Raw genomic sequence first — 23,016 nt, forward strand, 5'->3', positions numbered from 1 at the left:
ATATCTTTTTTCTCTTTCCATTTCAATATTGTAACAAAAATTCCCCAAGTTTAGAAGGTGAATACTAATCGCACCCCCCGACGCATGAGCCATATTTTTACACAGTAGTTTGCTGTGCAATGACACGGGCTCTGTAAATTGTGGGTACGTAACGTACGGGGGCACAAACGGAAAAGATCGGAGAAATCGCATTAAATCACTGTAGTGCCGTCGGTCAATCAGAAATTGTCCTTTTTTAAAGAGAAAATGAAATAAATGAGCTAAGTTACGATTTACGAAACGACTAATTTTAAACAAGTGTAACAAAGAAACACTTTATTTTCCCACATGGTATATTGATATACATGATGAAACAGCGTACACTCTCTTGAGTCGTCATTAATTAATAGCTTACCAATACATTTTAAAATGAAAATTTGAACATTAATTACTATATTTGAACGTTCTCCAACTTTAATCTGTTTGTTCAAGATCTTTCCTGAATTGTTTCATAAAGAAAATTCTTATAATTGATTTTCGGTGTGCATTGTTTCAGATCTAAATAAAATTTTGACAAGAAATTACGAATTAAAATTCCTTTCCTTACAATACTATTATCCAATGACACCGAGGAGAGTTTTTTGCTAAAAGATTTTTGCTAAACCACGTATTTGTTCTTCTTTTTATGTGGTAAATAGCGGCTGTTATTTGTAATCCGCTTCCGGTTAAAAATACTCTCTTTTTCTTCATAATCAGGAGTTTGACATATGTTGCTAGCCGATCGACTGATAGGAATTCAATTGGAAGTATGTGGTTTTCCATTTTTATTTGCACTGTGGAGCTATACTTAGTACAATGGAAGCTGAACTTAACCACTCTGCTTAATTTTTTTTCTAATGTTATGATCAAATTATTGCTTATTGTTGAAAGTAAAACTGCTGAATATTGTATATGACTTAGACCTGGTGTATTAGGATTGATTTTTTAAAATGCAATGGTGGAAGTTTTCTCAAAGTGTATATTGCTTTAATTCCTTGAGCCGTTTTTGGTAAAATATGCTTTACATGTGAGACTTTATTTTGAGACATGTACTTTACACGTGAGACATGTACTTAAACCTTTTGTCCAATATTACACCAGGAAATTCTACATCTTTGACTTCTTTATAACTTAATCATTAATGATGAGTTGTTTCCGTACACCTTGGTTTCTGAAAACCATGAATTCTGATTAACTATTTTCAATAAGCCTGTAGAGGTATGTCGGAAAATTTGCGTCCAATTTTGTTCAAATTCTGATTTTTTTAAATCCGGTCCATGTGACTGTTTTTGGACCTTTGTGGACCTTTCCAGAATATAAAATTCTCCTACCTCGAAGACGTGTCATTGCAAAGCACGTGGTAATACGACACACTTATTTGGGCGCGGTGCAAATAATATGTACCCCACTGAGCTCATTGCCACAAACGGATAAGATTGGTTAACTCTTACTAAGTTTAGTGCTTTCGGTTTATTTTCGTTCTCCTTACGTGCTCTGATCTCCTTTGTGCCCCCCCCCCCCCCAGAACGTTCTGCATCCCCCGATATAGGAAACGTGACAATACATAGTAAATAATTATGTGAAAATATGGCATGTGCGTCTGGGGTGCAAATATTATGCAACCCCTTAGCTGGGGGGGGGGGCACAAACGGAAAACATCCGGAATTTTTTATCGGAGATTCTTGTGAAATAGTTACTTGGTAGATTTTCGGCAGCTGATTGAGAGTTGATGGTCCCAGCAATATGCTGATCTGAAAGAAGTGAGTATTAGGTTCAAACCGCATACTAATAAATAGGTAAAAAGTGATTTTGCGATATGGTTGTAATAGCTAGCTGTCAACAACGGCGTTTTGAAATGAAATTTATTTAAATATTGATTTTCCGAGCAATCACCCGGAGGTTGGTGGCAGAGCATATCAGTGCTTAATCAGTCTAAAGACATTCTGTTTTTTAGGATGGCCAGTACTCTGTTCATGTCACTATTTACACTGGCCAGTCTGATTTTTGCGCAAACTTTACTTCAAGAAAAATAATATGTTCAGCTCAACTCCCGCCAACAAGCCAACAAGGTTTGTTTTATATGCGTTTCTAACTTTTGCGTGGGTACTTGTAACATTTAATTTGCGTAGCAAGTCGTAACCACTGAGCTAAATGGGCTTTGTTGTAATTGCCTACAAACCAGCCTAAACTTAAATAGTGTGTATACTACTATAGTAATTACTAGTTATAAGCTACAAAAGTATGAAATTACTCTGCTCAGACTTAATTTTTGGGTATGAGTAATTTTCAGACTATACAGGATAAGTTTTGCCTGGGTGAACTCTATGACCTCAATATAATCATAATGAAGAAATATTGAACATAAAGAAACTTAAAAGATTCTGGAGATACAATGTTTCAGAACTGAATTAGGTTTTTAATTTCGAAATGTGCTCTTTCAACACTGAAAAGCTCTGCGACTCAAGTCCGGGCACTCTGCAACAACTTGACATCTTAATTAAGTTGATTCTTGATTCTGCACTTATGACTATTACGGGGTGTAGGCAGGCGTATCTAAAGTGAAAATGAACCAGTACTGGATTGAAACCAGTAGCACTTGCTTGCCAGTTTCATGTGATAAGAATTAAAACAAATTGTCTTAAGCTCTTGAACATGGACATCTTTATAACCCATTCTTTACTGCTCCTCGAAGGTTCATTTTTTAGCGAAATATACATTGAAAAATAGAGCATCTTGTAAAATTAATTCAAGCTTATCTTATGCACAATTTACCTTAGGCAGTTCTCTTTCAACCTTCTAACATTTATAACAAAACAAATGATCTCCAAGTCGAACCATAAACAAGACGCATCATAGAGCCACTTCAGTGGAACTAATTAACTCTTAATTGCATTGAAAGCTCCTATGAACCACGTCCTGCTAGTTTGACTCTGTTGTCATGCATAAGATTTAAGGGCAACAAGAGATCTTTTGCGCAAACGATCTCTAGTTGCCTGTAAATATCATGAATGACAACAAAATCGAACTAGCAACACGTGATTTTTAGGAGCCAAAAATTAAATTAACAATTAAATGATTCCACTGAGCTGACTTTATGATACGAATAAATTAAGCTTTGACTTGGAGATCAGCTATTTTGTTTTTAGGTGCAGAAAAATTAGCGGACTTAAGATGTCAAGTTTTGGGAAGTGATTGCTTAAGATGTCAAATTTTGTGGATTGATTGCTTTGAAAACCGCTATCTAATTGTTTTTCAGATCCAGTCTCCGCTCTTGATACCTATGGAAAACATTCCACTGGAAATAAATTTGCCACAAAAAAGTTTATCCGGTAATTTTTGGAATATCCTTCGGTGTGGTACAATTAGATTGCACTCACTAGGCTGGGTACACAAATTGAAATGAGCCCCAATTGCGAAAAACTTTTAGCGCCGTCAGCATTTTCGGACGTCATTAGGCGCATTATTTGTACTAACGCCCTGACAGGGAATTTCTAGCAGGTTTTTTGTGCGATAGTTAAACGCTGGTATTTCTTCAGCTGATTGAGAGGGGGTGGTCCCCATAATATTTGAACCTTGAAAAAACTAATATACCACAATCATCCTCTTCTTTGAGTTTTCTCTCCTAAATTCTATGAAAAAATCGGACCAGTGAAAACAAAAACATTAATTAGGAAATAAATAGCATTTCGTGGAATTTCATTGTTTTTTGATAGATATTTGAAATACCGACGCCATAACTTTCACGATACGAAACTTACTACCAGTTGACTTGACTGTTCAATTCATTTTGAACTGCTTGTGTTTTCCTATTTTGTACTTCAAGGACGAAACGTTCCAATTTCTCAAAAGAACTAATAACGATGTTTGAAATCCAAACAAACCAAACACCTCGGTCATCAGTTGAGCTATTATCAAGCGGTCTGAGTCAAAAAATACCTTGAAAAACCTATTTCGCTGGCTTTTTTTATAAGGAACCCGGCCTATTCGGATGCTTAAGTTACTAAAGTCTACCAGTAAAAAAATTTTGCGAGTAAAAATGTTTACTTTTGTAATCACATTTGGTTTTTTCTATATGAATACGTTGTACATGTAAAACTTACTTAGAAAATTCGAGGACAAAAAAGCGGTGGCCAAAATACAATTTTCAGTCACTGTTTTTCACTTTTCAAAGTTGAAATGTGGCATCTACCTTCCGCTGTAAAATTTTTTTTGCGGAAGTACAATCCACAAAAAAATGTGCGGCAGATTAATTGCAGTATAATTCCTCATTTTAGTTATCTCTAAAAAATAAATAGGGAAGGAATAAAATTGTGTAAAATGCCCTTACAGCCGAACGTAACTATAGAGTCTATTTTATTGCTGTTTGGAAACTATTTACACGTAACAAAAACGCTTTCGTCATTGGGAGTCAAAAGACGGTAAGACGTTCGAACCACATTCTTCGTACCAAGTTTTTGTTTGGAACCGGTGGACGCTATTAATGTATACAATAGGATAATAACTCAAACTTTATCAGAAATGATGACAATCATCACGAGCTATTTACTTCATGATGAAATAGCTGAACAAGTTTAGGCTGTTCTCATTCACTCTCATCTTTCCAAAAATACTCAAACAACTCCAACAATCTGTTTATTGGTATTTTTATGCACGCAAATTGTTGTCTCTTCTCAAACATATTCCTTTGTGCTCTTGGTTTAGTGGTTAGTAGCATTTCAAAATTGTCAGCTATTCCGAGCGATCTAACGTCTTTTTTGATTTCATTAGTTATTTTTGACTAATTATAACTCAAACCAACTTTTTTTAAAAAAAAAACAGGCAAAAAAATGATTGCAGCTCAATTTTTTTGCAAAAACGTAGTTTAGAATGTTCTCTTTCAAACTTCTAACACTTATAATGAAACAAATGATCTCCATGTCAAATCATAAATTATGCGTTTCATTGAACGCTTACAGTGGAACCCTTCAATTGTCAATGTCATTAATGACTCCTATAAATCCTGTTTTGCTGGTTCTAGTTTGATTCTGTTGTCATTCATATGTACTTTAAAACATATCTCTAGTCTAATCATTTGTTAATTTGTTAAAAGAGCACGTCTAAGTTTCACGTTGTTGGACAAAAGAGTCAAGTTTTTGTTGCAATTTTGGCGGTTTTTGAATCATCTTGAAAGTTGCAATAACATTGGCAACATGCTGCAAGGGCACAAAGGGGGCAACAAGGGTTTTCGGAGGCATCAATTGATTGAAATCTTTTCTCATCTTCTTTGAAATTGGCTCTGAAACTGTAGGCTGAAATGTTGTCAATATGGTCAGTGCATCAATTTGTGGGAAAGGGGTAACTCACGTTGCCTAAAACTGGAGCGAGAAAAATCTAAAAAAAAACTACCGAGAAAAAAGGCCTGCGAGACCGGAAACGGGGTGAACGAACGTGCCGTAAGCCGTTTTTACCTTTACGACTCGTGTTTCTCCATCTCGTCCTGGCGTTGTCTCCATGACTCTTCCCAGTGGCCAAATGCCTCTTGGTGTTTGGTCTTTCAACACCCAAACAATGCCGTCCACTTTGAGAGGTCGACCGTTGCTGTTTGACCATTTCGACCGTCGGCTAAGCGTTGGCAGATAATCTTTCACCAAGCGTCGCCATATATGGTTCATCAGCTTCTGCGTGTTTTTCCATGTCTTCAAGCTTGCAGGTTGCTAGTCTCCAAATTGTCCTGGTGGCAAGCTATTGAAGGGACGCTGGATAAGAAAGTGGTTTGGAGTCAAAGGTTCCTCGTTGTCAGGCTGCTCAGCAACGTTAGTCAGTGGTCTGGAGTTGAGGATTGATTCTGTTCCCACCATAATTGTTAGGAAAGTGTCAAAAGAGAGTCTTCTGGATCCTAGAATGAGGAGGAGCGTTCTTTTGGCGCTCTGGATCAAACGCTCCCAGACACCGCCAAAATGAGGGCCGTATGGGGGATTGAATTTCCACGTTGTATTGGCTACTGCTAAAGCTTTGTAGATTCTGTCATTGTCCAAGGCTTTAACAGTTTTCTTCAGTTCTTTAGAAGCGCAAACGAAATTTTTCCCGTTGTCGCTGTAGAGAAGTTGGGCTGGCATCGACGACTGCAAAATCTTCTGAAGGCATTGAGAAACGTATCTGTATTGAGGTCTGGACACGTTTCTAAGTGAACTGCTCGTGTCACCATGCATGTAAATATTAGACCATAATGTTTTTCTAAAATGCCTTTGGAATCTTCGATGTAGAAGGGTCCAAAGAAATCTACACCAGAATTAACAAAGGAGAACTGTGTTTTTGTTGTTGGAAAACGAAAACTAGGTAATGGTGCCATAATTGGTTGAATGTTTTTCGTGTCGAAGCGTCGACATCAGAAACAATGAAACCGTACGCTTGCTAACGCTTTCCGAAGGCCAATCACATGGTAACGTTGTTGAATGAATGCTTTTGTTGGTTCTGTGGACTGGTGAATACATATTTGATGGGCATGTTCCAAATACAAACGAACAATTTTGTCCTTGGCGTGCAAAATTATTGGACGTTTTTCCAAATCCAATTGTGTTGGTGCATACTGCAATCGACCACAAGATCTGAGTAATCCGTCCTCATCCAACAGCGGATTTAAGCATCGTATTTTTCACTTAGAATCTAGTTTGATTCCACGTTGTAAGGAATTAACGGTCGAATGGAAAAAACTGTCCTGAGATAATTTCAGGAGATAATTTCTTGATAATTGAATGTCTTCAGTTGTGTATTGGTGATTGTTCGTTCGCATTTTCTTTGCACGATTAATTAGGTTGAAAACTGTTGCAACTGTCAGAAGAAGTTTGTTCCATGTTGAGAATTTACTCGGATCGACTATAGGTTTAATTGTCTTGGGACTTCTCGTGACTGCCGCACATGTTGCGCGTGGTTTGTTTGTCTCATTCCAGGTCGACTCGCTTTGGCCAAGAAATTGGGGTGGATCTAACCATTTCTGCTGAATTTCGTTTGTCTCAAGACCGCGTTTGGTCTGGCGCACATTTCTGGTATTCAGGGCATGTTGCGAGTATGTGACTTCCCTTGCATTTCTCGCAAGATTTGTTTGACTGATCAGCATCTTTACGCGGAGGAAAAAGTGGTTGACCATGCTGGTTTGCAGGGCGACTTGAGTTCAATGAATTCGGTTTCCAATTGTTTTGTGAAATGTTAGAAAATTGATTCATAGCATTGCTCTTCCTATTATCATTGTTGTTGTTAATTCTGCTAATGCTATTACTGTTTTGACCGAAAGTGTTCGAATTATTAAACGGCTTATGAACATTTTCTCTGTTGATTTTGTCGTATACTTGGGCCTGTAATTCAGGCCACTTCTGAAAATCAGAGACGGTTGGTTGATTTCCAATTGATGTTATTGTATACTCTGTCCATTTTATCAGAATATTATGTGGAATTTTTTCTTTTGCCTTTTTCATCAATGTTGAACTTTGCAAGTCGGCTTTGAAGCCTAAATATTCAAAAGCTTGCACTAATCGTTTGAGAAAAGAAGCAAAAGATACGAAACTCTGTTTGTTGTAGTCATTGTTCGGACGCCAGGCTTCCAGTTGATTGATGAAAGCATTCACAACAATTCTGGGATCTCCAAAGTGATCCATGAGCTCTTTCAAAGCAATCGCGTAGTAAGCTGGGTCACACGAGTAGGCTTGAATTTTTTCTTTAGCTTTTCCTACGACCGAGTTCTGTAAGTATGTTATACGGTGTGTATCCGTAAGGCTAGTATTATTGTGAACTAGGTTGAAAAAAATGTTTATCCACTCATGGTATTTCAGTGGGTTACCATTGAAATTTGATATTGTTATTGGTGGAAGTTTAATGGAATTTTTTTTGTGGTTTGTAAATTAAAATTATTTTCAAAAGGGATTGTTTCTGTTTGTATTTCAGTTCGTGGCTGAAACAGTTGCTTTCCAGAAAAAGACCAATTTGGAATTTGTTTCGAATTTCCCGAAATGTTTGTTTGGCTATTATATTGAGTAAAGGGGGGAAGAATGGCTGTTTGGTAGTTTGTAAAGGGATTTTCCGGAGTAAGCGGACAATTAGGTGGCTGAGATGATGTACAGCAAACAAGATTGGTACCTTGGTTGTTGAGTGTTGTATTGGAGGGGAAAACAATTCCATTATTTGGTTCTTCCGTTCGATTTTCATTGCAAAAATGAACTCCAGTTGGGTAAAGTGGGTTCTGAAATTGTTGGGAAACGTTTGTTTGCGCTAGTGTTGGTAACGACATTGCTGACGCCAATTTTACGCTGTTCTGGTTTTCACTTATTGGAACAGCTGAAAATTGAGTGTTTGAAACAGTTTGAGCAGTTGCACTTTGATTGTTGTCAAAATGTAGGGGATTGTGTCGACTGTCTTCGTAACAATATGGATTTGGCGTGGTCTCATTTGTCACTCTATTTGTTCCTTTTTCTGAATGAATTTGACGCTGAGGCATTTGCTCATTCAAATTGCATGAACTTGATGTTTGGTATGTATTGGTTTTGTTAACTGGGCAGTTATGTTGAATTGAGTTTTGTAAATCTAATGCAAGACGTTGTATGCTTTGATCTTCTCTTTTGTTATTTAAGGGAACAGAAGACTTTTCTTTTGGTCTAACTGTGACATTTGCTGGTTGATTTATTGGCATTTCGGGCAATGTGATCAGCTTTGAACTAGAGAACTGGTTCAATTCTCCAACTGATGAGTGAATTAATTCCAGCTGGTTATCAATAGATTCAATAGGAAATAAGACTGCAGTTTGATTCATTGGAATGGAGGGTTGTTGAATTGAAGCAAACTGGTTGAAAGTGTTCTCTTGCTCTCTGAGAACAACTTTGTGTACTGGGGATTGAGGATTACTCAAGACAAATCTGTCCTGAATGTTTGCTCTGGATAATAGGGTTTATGCTGGTGTTGGGGCTGCTAACAACGACATTGACTGATTTATGTGTTCAACCGTCGTAAAATTTTTTACTGATTCTTCAGTCAATTCTCTAGTATCCTGCGCAAATTGGCTGTTGCTCTGAAGGAATTTGGAGAGAAGGTTTGGTTTATTTTCTTCTTGCGGAAGGAAAAACGATGGTTTCGCCGGTCTTGGGGGCACTGGAGGGGAGACATCGCTGGCAGGGTTCTTTACTGTCATGTTGTTTTGCTCTGAGTTTTGGGAAACCAGTGTCAATCGATGCAACTCGAGTTGTCTTCTTGAGGACTGTGAGATGCAGCTGATGTCATCGCGCACTCGAGTTGATGATTGACTCAATTGACCATCATCGTCGAGACTGTTGACTTCTAGTTCCAACTTTTCGAGACGAGAGATCAAATTCGATTGACGCTTCATGACTGAATTTATGCTACGGGAGCTTACTTTTTCAATCATGATGCTGTCAAGTTTTGTCTTCAGCTCTTCAACGCTCTCCTTGATTTTGTTGATCAACAAAGAAAGAGTGCGGAAGCTTTTTCTCTGCTCAACGGATGTCTGTAACAGATCAGTCTGTTTTCATGTTGAGCTCAGTCATTTTGAACTTGTTCAATGCGTATTGTAACTTCTGGCTCTTTTCTTTTGTCATCTTGATGAACCGGCTGTAGTCAACTCGTAATGATTCTGTTGTATTTAAAGTAAAGGTAAAGAACGGCTCGAAATTTACGGAGCGACGACTTTTTGCTAAATTAAAACCTCTTAAGTTTTTGTAGACTAATCAGCCTAGCTCTTTTCGTTCAAAAGTAGCAACGCAAATTTTCACAAAAACAGGAATCCTAAAGGTGTTTTTTTGGTGCTAAATCTAGCTAAAAATTTGCTTAAAAAAAGGAAAAACTAAGCGTTCGCGCGTGTGTACCGTTGATTTGTTGAACAGGACCAAAAAATTGCTTTCAATTTTTTTTTACATATATGACTTCGCAACGATTCTCCTGTAAATTTTAGTTCTCCTTTAATCACAATCAAAATACCAGAAAAAATTTTACTGAAGTGTTTTCTTTTTTTTGTGTGTGGAGTTTTAGGAACAAATAAAACCTAAAACCAAACAAACTAAATCTATATTGATACTTCTTCAAAATAAGTTAACTTTTTTTTAGATTTAAAATGCGGTGCGACCAGGCAACGTGAGCTACAGACAAGCAGAGAAAACTGTCTGCTTAAAAGCTGGGTCAACTTTGAAGCTCTTTTCCAAGAAATTCTGTTTTGCGATTCTTATGAAGTTAAGGACAACTGCTACCATTAACCTGCTTGTATTTGTTTCTGGATATTATCTGCCACCTATGAATTGCTCATCTTTACTTTGGTGACTACTGCGACCCAACGGAAACACACTCCTCTTCAGTTGGTGACTACTGAGACCAAAGGGGGAAAAGGGACTTCTTTCGGCAACTTCTGAGACCGCGGACAAAAAAAAAAGAGACGTTTGAATTTCCAACTTAAAGGGACTATTTGCGTGAATGAATTTGAGTGGGGAATTATTCGAGAGCTTTTGATTTACTTCTTTTTGAGAAAAAAGGAAAATGGATCTTATCTTCTCTTTTTATTTCTTTTGAGAAGGTATTTTCAGTGTATACTACTCAATTAACTAGATAAGCGGCTAGTAGTATGCAAAATGAAAACAAAATAAGTGTAAATGTCGGGTTTTCTTAGGAAAGCATACTACCCCATTAACTAGGCTCGCGGCTAGTAGTATGCAATTAAGATCAAAGAAAACACAAACCTCTTTGCAGGTTTTTTTTGTCAGAAGCTTTTCAGTAATTTTCTGTCTGTTGTTTTCGGTTTTGCAGAATGGTTATATAGTTTTTCAGCTTGTTTTTTTATGAACTGCGGAGGTATATAAAATAGCTCTTTTTTGAAAATTGATTGATTTTTCCTTTAATAAGGAAAAAACGTTAGAAAAACGTTTTTGATTTTTATATAACAGAGAAACAATTTTGCCACTTTTCTGTTGCTTCTTTGCAGTTTTGAAATAAATGAAATAAATTTTCAGATTATTTTCAAACAAACGGAAGGAGCTATGTCGAACGCTTTCTTGTTATCTACTGAAAATTTCCAATAAACATTAGAAAAATGTTTTTTTTTTTTGAGTTTTTTAAGTAAAAGAAGCAAATTTGCAAATTTCAAGTTGCCTCTTTATAAGTTTGTATATTCAATCAACTGATTTTGAGACCTGTTTTAAAACAAAACCAGAGGAGCTAATCAATGGGTTTCAGTGGAACTATTAAATGTTTTATTCAAAACGTTAGGAAAACGTTTTTTAAATTTTTAGATTCAAAGAAGCAATTTTTGTCAAAATTGAGTTGCTTCTTTACAAAATTGCGAATTCGATAAACTGATTTTGAAGCTTATTTTCCAACAAACCCAGGGGGCTAATCAATGGATTTTTTGGATTTATTAAAAGGTTTTCCCTAAAACGTTAGAAAAACGTTTTTTGATTTTTTGACGCTCAAAAAAGCACTTTTGCGACTTTCTCATTTTTGAGCAAAAATTTTACATAAGGTGTTTAACCAAAATAAAGTTGATTTTAAGTCCAACTGAAGTGTTCCATTCAAATAAAAATTTTACTTTCATGTAGATTTTTTACGACAAATTGAGAAAATTGTTTTTGAGTTTTTCCGATGCAAAAAACGCTATCTCGTTTTTTTCGGGCAATTTGTGTTTTTTTTTCGTTAATTGCTGACTTGTAGTTGCTCACGGCTATTTCTTTCATAAACCATCTACCAAAAGCTCGTTGGGGGACAATTTTTGTGTGTTTGAGATTTTTTGTCGCAACCGTCTAACCGGGGAAAGGACTTCTAAGGTGACGTCTGGAACCTCGGGCGATCGTCTCTTGGTGACGTCTGTAACCAAAAAAAAATGTCAGGCCTTCTTGGTCGGGTGACGTCTGAAAACCCTTGAAAAAAACTCTTCGTCTTTGGTTGGCTCGTCTGCAATAAGAAACTCTGTCGTAGTCTTGGATATTAGTCTTGGGGTGTGCTCATGCCCCCTCTTTGTTTCAAAAAAAATTAAATTTAATTCAGAAGGTTTTATGTCCTTATTATCCAGGCGGATGCTCGCCAAAATCATGTTTTAAAACATATCTCTAGTCTAATCATTTGTTAATTTGTTAAAAGAGCACGTCTAAGTTTCACGTTGTTGGACAAAAGAGTCAAGTTTTTGTTGCAATTTTGGCGGTTTTTGAATCATCTTGAAAGTTGCAATAACATTGGCAACAATATGCAAATAATCTCGAGTTTCCTGTAAGTCTGTCGAATTACAGCAGAATCAAACAAGCAACACTATATGGAAATGATTCCACTGAGCTGGCTCTATGATACACACAATTCACGCTTCGGCTTGGAGACCAGCTGTTTCTTTATATTTTAGGTGCGAAAAAATTAGCGAAGTTAAGAATTCAAGTTTTGTGGAGTGACTGCTTCGAAACTCAATATCAAATGTTTTTCAGATGGAGACTCCGCTTTTGCTAGCTAAAAAAACATTTCTGGAAATAAATCTGCAATGAAATGATGTTTATCTGATAATATCTGGAATATCCTTACTGTGTAAAATAGGGCGTCAGTTGTGGAAATTTCTCGAAGCCAAGTTACTAAAAGCCGATTTGGTCCAATAAGAATTTGGTGTATCTAGTTTGCTGTATCCATTACCATTTTTTTTTCAAATAGAATGAACAGATTGGGTTAAATATGATGACAAACCAATAATTTATTTAAAAAATTATTTAAGTAAACGTCTGGCGGTAAATTGTAACTTTTTCGGTAAATTGTAAAAAATATGCTGTCGCCCACATTGGGTTGGGACACCCTGTAAGTGAACAATATTTCACCTTATGGTAATATGACGCTAATACGTTTTGGGGGTGGTTCGAACAATATGCACTCACTAAACTGGGTACACAAAAGGAAAAAAAATCCGATTTTCGGACAACTTTTTATCGCCGTAAACATTTTTCGGACGTCATGCGCTCAATTTGCGCTGATAAGTTGACAGCTAAATTCAAATCGGAATCCTTTTGCAATAATTACCTGGTAGGTTTTCTGCAGCTGATTGCGAGGGGGTGGTCTCACGAATATCTGGGCCTGAAAATAAACAAAGATCACGATCATCTGGCTATCTGACACTGGTGGGTTGACTATTCTTCTTTGACTTTCTGCAGTAAAGTCCATGGAAAAATTCGCCCAGTAAAAACACAAACATTATTTAAAGAAAGCAATTACAGGTTGGGGAACAATCATTGTTTTTGGTAAGAACTTCAAATACAGACGCAGCAACTTCCACGGAAAGAAACTTACTCAAAGCTGAACTGACTGATCATTTCACCATTAACTGCTTTTGTTTTCATGTTTTGTAAGTATTAAGGGTTCCCTATCAGTTCCACAAAACTAACCAGAATTTGCAGCCAAATAGACCAAACTATAATCGAAGAAAAAATTGAACTAATATCAGGAGGTCTAAAATGACCTTGAAATAAAATTAAAGTGCTTAAATTTCTTTAGTAGGAAATGGCCTATTCAATTGCATGTAAATTAGGTTAACCATTTAAACGTTAGCACAAGGCTGAAAACCATCAGCAGGTATTAATTTCATGATGAAAGAATTGATTAAAATTAGGCTGTTAGCATTCGCTCTCATACATAAAATACTCCCAAATGTCCATGTAAGCTGATATGAAAGTCTCTCAAAACTCTTCTTAAAACTTAGGCAGACCGCTGTCCAAACCATTGGCCGGACCGCCGAACCGAACCCGGGCCAGACCAATGAGCATAGTCAATAGACATTTAGATCCTTTCATTAAAAACATATTTAATTCGCTTCACTTTTTTGAGCAAAAAAACAGTCGAACTAAAGACAAAAATATCAAGTTGTTAACTTGATTTGGTGAAATAGTCTAATTGTTCAGAATTATGTGTTAGTTGCCATTGATCGGATGTTATTTTGCAAGACAGTCAATGCAGCGCACGTTAATACTTTTTTCAGAGAACCAACTTTTTTGGACCACTGGGATTTGGATATGGGCTTTGAGCAGACGAAGGAGACTAAACTGTAGTTATTGGCCAGTACGAACACGCCAACGTTTGTAGAGGCCAGATCGAACAAACCGAAATTTTAGTAACAGCCAGACTTAACAGCTCACATTGGTATGAGCCACCAGAACTAAAAAGAGCGAAATATGGGCATTGAACAGACCTTACAACCAAAAAAAAACTGGTATTGTCCAGACTGACGGTGCGAACAAAGTTTTTTGCAGACTATCAAATTGTGAAGCATGGGACCCGCTGTCCGCGACTCAAGGCAAGGTCGATTTGTTAAAAAAAATTGTAACAATAAATCACCCATTAAATCAATCGATTTTTAAGACAGAGGAATGGTTTAAAGAAAAAGAAAAGCAACTGGATAAAGACCAGAACTCTACGCTGGGACATTTATCAGCAGTAAGGGTGTTGATTTTGATACGCACGGAAAAATATTAGAATTTATCAAAGCATAGCTGGATGAACCCTGACTGATTTGAGTGGTGGCTTGTTTACAAGCAGACATAAAGAATTAATAAAAATTGACACTTTCAAGTTCTTAGCATTTCTGACACTAGGAGGAGGGAGAAGCTAAAAACTTTTTGCATATGCAGGATTTTAAAAAAATCGTATTTGGTTTTGGAAAGGAGGGGAAAAACCTGAAATCTTAGAAATAGTTACGACAATTTTAGTGTCTGCTTTTTTGTCATGGAACTGTTTATAATCATGTTTTAAAAAGCAGGCGCCTCTCATCCAATATTTCGTCAAAGAAAAACTGGAAAACTTCTAATTTTTATCAATTTCTTTTTCGAAAATGTAATGAAAAAATATTTTTCTGAATGTCGTTTTCAGATATTTTTAGATATAAAAAGTTTTAGTTATTGAACTATTCTAGCAAAATTTGCTAGCCTTGAGCAATGGTTTGTTCTAGCATTGATCACCGACAAAAAAAACAATTTTTTTGCAATTTTTTAATTTTTTTAGAATTTTACAAATTAATGCTGTACCAATAGGGTAACCACGCTTTTTTCCCTCTCAAAAAAAATTTTCAAGTTATTTTGAAATTTGTCTTCGCCTTACGGGCTTTCAAATATTCTATAAATTTGAACTGGGGTCCGTTTGGCAGAATAATTTTTCACAATATCCAATTTCAGCAAAAAATGAGAAATTTCAATTTGTAGAGGCACCAATCAATTCGAATTCGTTCTGATTTTGATCAGATTATTCCTCGCTTTCCTCAAAAACTGATTTATCAACTATCTATATTTGTATTTTCTCTCTGTTTTTTTAGTATAGGAGTTTGATGATTTTGCAACCACCTTATAATTTGCAAGTAGATTCCCTTGAAAACAATTTGGACCACGGGGTTTTGAAATTTTTGCAATGAAGGTGATTTGCAGGCGATTATACGAGAAAAATGAATAGAATTTCTCATAAGTATTAATTGGTTTCTCTTCCAGTACCCTATAATGTAAGATCAAAAATTTCGTTCCTCCTATTTTCAAATTGTGCGAAGCTGGGAAAACATTTGTTGTCGTATGAACCGCCATCAAATCACTCATATAAAACTTCACTCGTATAAAGCAAGATCTGTATAGAAAAAGTCAACTTCAGCCCCATATTTTTATATTTATGTATCTTTGAATAGTTATGAGGTGACCACTTTTTTCTTTACCTGGTGGATGATTTTGTCTGTCTTCACTCGATATGCACATAGGAACGACTGTCTCTGAACCTGAAAACATTACTACTAATTGAACGATTAACCTTTGGTTCTGAAATCTCATAAGCAATTTTTTGAACCTTATTACCTTTAATGATAAAGTTATATGTAATAACTTCCTCTAAATAATAGGAAAAAAATTCTAATCCAACAACTCAGATGTACTTATAAATCAAGAGCAATCATTTTTTCAAAAAAATGTATAGATTTGTAGAAAAACACGTAGAAAAAGACAAGGGATCCCGGACCGAACTCCAAGTCTATTTCAGTACTAGGCAAGTCTAAATCCAAGTCTTATTTAGGTTTCCAGTACTGGGCAAGTCTAAATACAAGTCTTACAAGTCTGGCAAGTCTTAACCAAGACTTGGATAACACTTGGAAGTTGACTCCCAAGTAAAAACCAACTTTTCAAAAAAATTCGAGTGAAATTTTCGAATTCAAAAAAATTTCGCAACGTGCCACGATTTTGGCATTACTTTTTGGCCAGTTTCCCGGGGTGCTAGAAAATGATGCCGGGGGCATACCAAATTGATTATTGGGTGATTATTAGCACCCCGGGAGGCTCTATTGAGGGTTTTTCAGGTGTTTTGGGCCGTTTTGAGCCATTTTCAGCCGTTTCAGCCCCTAAAATAGTCGAAATCACCAAATTTTTGTACTTTTCAGATAAGCCAAATGTCGCACTTGAAACAGAGGAAAAATTGTCAAAAGGGGTGCTACTGTCAGAGTTCCCATGATAGCCCGAGGTCCCGGGGTGCGGCTCCCACTGGACCCTATTCTGGTGGAAAGTACTAATCAGCAGGAACAAGCGAGAGATGGACCCCAATATAAACTCTCTCTGGAGCCAATGTTGCCCTCAGTTAGTGCTAGTAAAACTAGTTATAATTAGTTATAACATTTATTCCCGTGGTGCGGACCCTTTCTAGTGGAAAGTACAAATCAGCCGGAGGCAATAAAGTTATAAATAAAGTTATAATAGGGTTATAATCGGAAATGAGTTATATATTATGTGGTCGGGGGAGGGACCCATAGCTCACTGGTCTTTAATTCGCGAAATACTGGCCCAAATGGGATGTCATATATATACTTTAAAGCTTATTTCACGGGCGATTGAACGAGCTATGTCCCGTCCCGATCCGATTAATACTTTGGTCAGAATTCCGGATTTTAAGTACCGTACCCCCGAAAAATTAGGTGTGCCTGGTGCTCGTTCTCTAATAACTTTTTTTTGAGTGCACCTAGGAAGCTCATTTTTTAATATGAGTAAGCTTATCATGTATTCTAAGTAATATTACTATTCCGGTCAAATTTGATTCCGATTTCGAAAATTTATTAGCAAGTGAGCATGAGGTACCTCATAGGTCCTAGTGTCGGGGGACCCAAAGGAAGGCAATAGGGCACTGAGTGTCGGTAAAGTAAACGGGGATGTGATCCATCGAATGGATGGAATTTTGAGGCCCCACTGTGAAAGATCACAGCATCATATGTAAATTTACCGCAAAAATACATGCTCATAGCATCCCCAAACAGAATCAAGGCACTATAACTCTATTTATAGAGTTGCGTTATATAAGTGAAGGATCTATTGTTTCCCCCCAATGTTTTTATGACCCCCAGTTACAAACTGTATGCTGTTATATAGCACGTTGCTCTGTAAAAGATAGCACGTGTGCCTGAGGAATAAAAGATTCTGCCCACTAAGGCACAAAAAACGAGTTGGTAGTGATAAAAGACTAAAGAAAGCAGATTCCAAATTCTTTGATCGCACACTACACTTGTTGAACATCTTGCGGTGTACTCTACCAACCAACACAGACAATATCACCAAGAACACTCTCCTCGATATATTGAAGTATGTTTTTACAGTATAGTGAAAATGATTGCTGCTCATGGTGCATTTTGTGCCTCTGTGGAAACTGCAGCCCAATGTCTAAACCCAAACTCTAATAATAAAAACTCGTGGTTAATTTAAACTTGTAGGGTGAATAACCCCTTCCAGTAAACCCAAAAGCCTTATCTACTACTACTACTACTACTAATTTGGGGGGTGAAACAGAATAGATCCAAAGTTAATTTGTTATGATTCTAGTCTCCCCTCCCGCACTTTGGCACTGCAAGAACTATCAATGTCAGTCGGCCGTTTGGAACCACGGCACCATCTGAGGCATATGATAGCGCTGCCAAAAAGAGCAAAATTTATTCTCGTGCGTATGTACGCTATTGCGTCTGAGTATAAAAAATAATAGTCATAATATATATATATATATATATATATATATATATATATATATATATATACATACTATATATTGTTACAAATCATTCAAAAGACATTCAAAGGGAGTATTCGCTTGAGGTTAAATAGAAAGGTCAATGGCTCTTTTATGCGGAGGGACTGATGTTTATTGTTCACAAGTCACACTTTTCTATTCAAAAGTCGATCTTTTCAAGCTTAAGGGTTTTTTGGTCTTGTTTCGAATTTTTTTAAATCGAAAACTCTTCCATGATGGCTTGAAATTTCTCAAAATTATTGAACGTTTTTTTTCCCAATAGGACGCACCTGAAGACTTTTTGTTTTTACTTCCAGTGTCTTGAGGAGGATATTTTTTTCTTAGTTTTACAAGGTGAATATTTTTATCAAACTGACATACAATGCTGCGTGCGCGTTGTTTTAGGGTTCTTCAAGTTCTTCAGTAGGCATTATCACACTTGACTTTTTGGTCTTTTAGAGCCAAGGACCAAGTCTCAGGGACACTAGAGGATTAAGCCAGAAGGATAAGGATGAGGCTCGTAAAATCGACGAAAGAAACCTCGTCTTTTTGAAAAACAGATGGTTGTTTCTGAAGTTTGAAAATAAGTCGACTCTGGTCGTAAATGCTACCTTCAGTGGAGTCATTGGGCTAAATAACCAACAGCGGGCTGCAGTAAAGACAAGTTCTTTTACTTCTTTTTTCTTTTTCGGATTTTGTATCGTTATTAAGAGTTCCCTGTGTATTTGAACACTTGCAAAAACACTTCTTGAAGAATTTTTTTTAAAGGCTGGAGAATATATAGACGTGAAAGACAAGTCAGTAAACCCCAAAACTGGAACGTTTATCTGGACTGCGCTAGTTAGTTCTGTTGGCCACAAGAAGTTCTGTCTGGACGATGAACAGAGATACCTTGCGTCGACAAGAAACGAATATCTGAGCGGTTCAGAGTTATCATTTCAACTCAATACCGATCCGGATCTCACGTTTCCTGATGCAAGAATGCTGCCCATTTACAGCGCACCCAAACTTGATGTTAACAAGAAGCTGACATACCAAGGCTCAGTCTGTGGCCTGAATGATACAACAATAGTCAGGCCCGAACTTGATGCACCGGCTGCCTCTAGTTCTATGCCTGAAATACCAAGCGAAGACTTGGATTGCATTTTACACAACAATTCGCTAGAAAATGACGAGGAGGCAGTTTCTAACCAGAACATCGTTCCACGAGAGGTTAGAAAGTAGCCACTGTTTGTGCTCTAACATCTTTTTCTCAAAACTGGTTATGTTTAGACAAGCAGTCAGCCCTGTTACAGTTATTTGAAAACGTCAACTCCAGGATGTCACAAGAAGGTCAAGAAGACTAAAAATGCGGCTACCGAAGGGTTAGAAGGCAACGAACTCTACCAGGCGCTGCTAAAGGTGGTCAAGCATAGTGTCACTGTGCAGTCGGAGTTGCGCGACAATGTGGCCAACCTAACTAATACTGTCAAAGATATGAAAAGGGCCATCAGTTCTTTGGCCAATCGGAACTATAATGAAATGCAGAGCCATACTAATCAACTTAAAATCATGGTTTGTCTCTAGTTTTTTTTGATGTTTAGGACTTTTTTTGAGCACTGTTCACACTTTCTTGAGAACAGAAGTTGAGACAATCTTTTTCTGAAAGGTTATTTTGTTTGATCTCTGGTTTCCAGCTACTAGGTGCAAATAAACAATTTTAATTTTTGCTTCTTCTTTCCTTTTGTGGTTAAAGGGGTCTTTTTTTCTGGTACTTTGCTGAATTCGGTCATTTTTTCTCTAGAATCAACAAATTGCGCGTTTTGGGTTGTCGCTTCCGCAACCCAAAGAAATAGCACAGGGATCTGAACCCTCATTAATTCTACTAAAAGGTCCAGAAGAAGGATACGACTTAGCGAATATATCAGGAAAGTCTGCTGCTTCCATCATGCGCCAAGCAGCCAACAAGATGTGGACCAAAGAAGAGCAGATGACATACATGTTGTCACCAAAAATGAAGAGAGTCGGAGCTGTTACAAGACCAGATTTCAGCCCAGTTCGGAAAAATCAATTGAAAGGTGAAATGTTTGTATGACTTGAAACTATGTTGCTGTATCGTAGATTGGTGATTTACTCTACTATGTCAATTTTTTTGAAAGCTGCGATAGCGAGATTTTATTGACTTTCTGGTTTTTTTCGGTGTGAAAGTTCCTGTGACAGCCATAACTAACTTGTATGCTGCCTCCTGTTCATCCATTCTTTCGAATTACTCCGAAACAGAGCTTGATATCAATGTTCACTCTTACTGGAGCAAAATGTTTTCGTTTGAGTGTTAAGGTTTGTCACACGTGATATATCACACTCTCGATCTACCAGCCATGTTTTATGAGTTTTCTATGTTTTAAAATAACTAAACCTTGAATGTTTTTGCTGTAGAACTCTTCCGACTGAAAAACGATGAAAACTGGCTCGGCATGTACGAACATGCCAAGACGAGTTTCAATAATGGGGCCAATGAACTGAAATCGGAAGAGAGAAGGATCAGCGGTAATGTGGAGACAATTCAAATGCCAGGAATTGAGCCAAACCAAACGTCACGAATGGCGGCTGATAATTTTGTTGACGATGATAATCCCTGAATCCAATCAAAATAGAAAGTTGTGCAGTTTTTGTTTTTGGGATTGTCTGCGCTTCAGCTGCTAATCTGTTGAAACTTGGAAATTTAGAAAACAACAACCACCTCAAGACTGCAGTTGTTCGAGTAAAACTGCGTTCACAGTTTCTGTTTTAATCTTTTTTTTATTTCGGGGCTGTCTATAATACCAAGAATCAATACCATTTTGTGACTTGAGAATTTTCTTCACCATTAATTCAGTTCGATGATTGAATGAATTTTCATTCGAAATTTCTTCCATAAAATGTTTCTTAACTCAATTTGCTTTTTGACAGCATAGGAAATATTTTTTTGCAGACAGTGGTAGAGGTTGATGTGGTTCGAATAGTGTCATTTTTTTTGTAATTCATATATATATATATATATATATATATATATATATATATACATACATATATATATATATATATATATATATATATATATATATATATAAGTTCCTAGTTTTTGTAAGTTCTACGCCGTAATTTTTTGGAGAGCTAAGATTGCTTCAGAAGATTTATAAAAGCTTTTCGCTGTCAAGAGATCAATATGGAGTGAACGTGATGAAAGAACGTAATTGCTAGTTTTTTTTCAAATTCAGGTTTTTGACTGCTACTTTTTTATAGATCAATGTTGTCAAGAAAATTTGATTGGACTATCCTAAGCCAGTGCGATTTGTATGCTGTTAAGCGCAAAGTTGAGAATTGCTTTCTTAGCGCTGAATGTTTGGTAAAGCCACTTTCTGAGAGGTTATTCGATCAAAATGTTTTAACTAAAGAGTTATGGAGAGAGACTTATGAGGTTGTCTGCAAGTCTTACGAGGATCTGAACCCAACTTTCAAAATTGTTTGCGATAATTATGATGGCTATCGGTTGTTATATGTTGGAAATGAAGATCTGAAACCCTCAGCTGTAATCAAAGGGCCAGTTGGTTTTGTGAGGGCAATTCCCGATGGAGTAACCGATTGGTCTGTCATGCGATTTGAAAGAACTGGTGAAAGCTTACTATTAGTTGGTCCTATACGTTTCGTAAATTCAGACTGCGATCCCAATTGCGAGTATGATTTTTCCAGTAGCTCTGGTATTGTCCAACTCAGAACAAAGAAACGAATTACAAAGCAGTCTGAGCTTTTGGTAAAATATGGTCCAGAGTTTTTGAACAAAATCAATGTAAGTGCCGTACCTGCGACAACTTATTAATCGAATCAACTCATTCAGATTTTTGTCTGTATTTGAATGAGTTTATCAGCGAAATTGTACGAGAGTCGTTTGATGAGCAGGCTGCGTATAATGTGAGCAGCGTCACGAAACCCAAAAAGAAGCGAATAAGACAGAAGGAGCGTGTCGAAATGTATAACAGATTAACCACGGCTGCAGTCAGTCACCATGAAAACACAGAAATTCCTTCAACTTCCCAAAGCAGTTACATCACTATACGGAGCAACCAACTTCCCGAAGAGTTTTGGGTAAAACAGGACTCACAAGTTTTTGAATCAAGTTCTTCCGACGAGAATTCGACAACCGAGGACGCCATTGATAACGCTTGCTTTAGTTCTGCGATGCCTCGAGCGTCGTCTCCTCTGAAATATCGGCAGGCCTTTTCATGCTCTGTGTCATCAATTTCGATAACAGGTTTGGAAGAAGAGACAGAAGAAAGTCGACAAAACAATTTATTATTTTCTGGCGGTAATGTTACAGTAAAACAGGCGACTTCTCTTCTCGATTTATTTAGTTCCCGGTTCTCTTTGTCCGATGAAGCGTCTGTGAATTTATATAGTGTTTTTCATGCTCTTCTCCCGGATGATAATCAGCTGCCTTCTGGTCATTCTTTAGTTAGACAAATGAAGGATGGTCTCCAAGATCAGACGCGAGCTTTCATTGGCAGCACCAAAGGTAATGTCCTTATTCTCTACTTCAGAAATCAACTACAGAAAATAATACAGCGTAACATTCATCAAATTTCTGCCTACTCAGAATTCGGACAAAGAAATTCTGATATAGACCTTAATTCAAAAATTGCTCCAATCGTTTGTCCTGAAACAAGCTCAGTCTTGGAAATGAATCTTGTTCTTTCAAAAGACGGCGTGAATATAAAGAAGTCAACTTATAAGAAGGAATTGTGGCCAGTTTGGCTTCAGTGCTCCGATATGCCTCCAATTTTGCGGATGTCAAGGAAGAACATTGTCTTAGCGTGTCTTTTCGTGGGTTCCGGCTCCCCAAATTGGAATGAGATTGTGCCTTGGTTGAGAGCTGAGCTAGTCTCTGCGATAGAAATTGGGAGTTCTCTTTTTCCTGGAGCAAGCATTTCTTTCAAAGTGCGCCTACTGGTTGCAGATATGTCTGCCAAGGCCCACGTTTTGAATATGATTCAGTTTAACGGA

General features: G+C 37.1%; 2 protein-coding genes across 5 annotated transcripts in view; both read right to left on the reverse strand.

The window, feature by feature from the left end:
* The window catches only part of LOC142350658 (uncharacterized), a 444,386-nt gene that overhangs the window by 233,092 nt on the left and 188,278 nt on the right, over positions 1-23,016 (reverse strand). The window lies entirely within an intron of this gene.
* Positions 1-23,016, reverse strand: part of LOC142350309 (uncharacterized) — a 76,185-nt gene that overhangs the window by 39,184 nt on the left and 13,985 nt on the right. For all 4 annotated transcript variants that reach the window (XM_075402125.1, XM_075402123.1, XM_075402126.1 and 1 more), the window contains 3 exons: positions 15,686-15,745; positions 13,024-13,077; positions 1,716-1,769 (listed from right to left, as the gene is read on the reverse strand). In XM_075402125.1, coding sequence (XP_075258240.1) covers positions 1,716-1,769; positions 13,024-13,077; positions 15,686-15,745 — 168 coding nt within the window. The remainder of the gene's footprint in view (positions 1-1,715; positions 1,770-13,023; positions 13,078-15,685; positions 15,746-23,016) is intronic.

The sequence above is a fragment of the Convolutriloba macropyga genome, chromosome 12 (genome assembly GCF_964194025.1).
Source record: "Convolutriloba macropyga chromosome 12, txConMacr16.3, whole genome shotgun sequence".
NCBI lineage: Eukaryota > Metazoa > Xenacoelomorpha > Acoela > Convolutidae > Convolutriloba > Convolutriloba macropyga.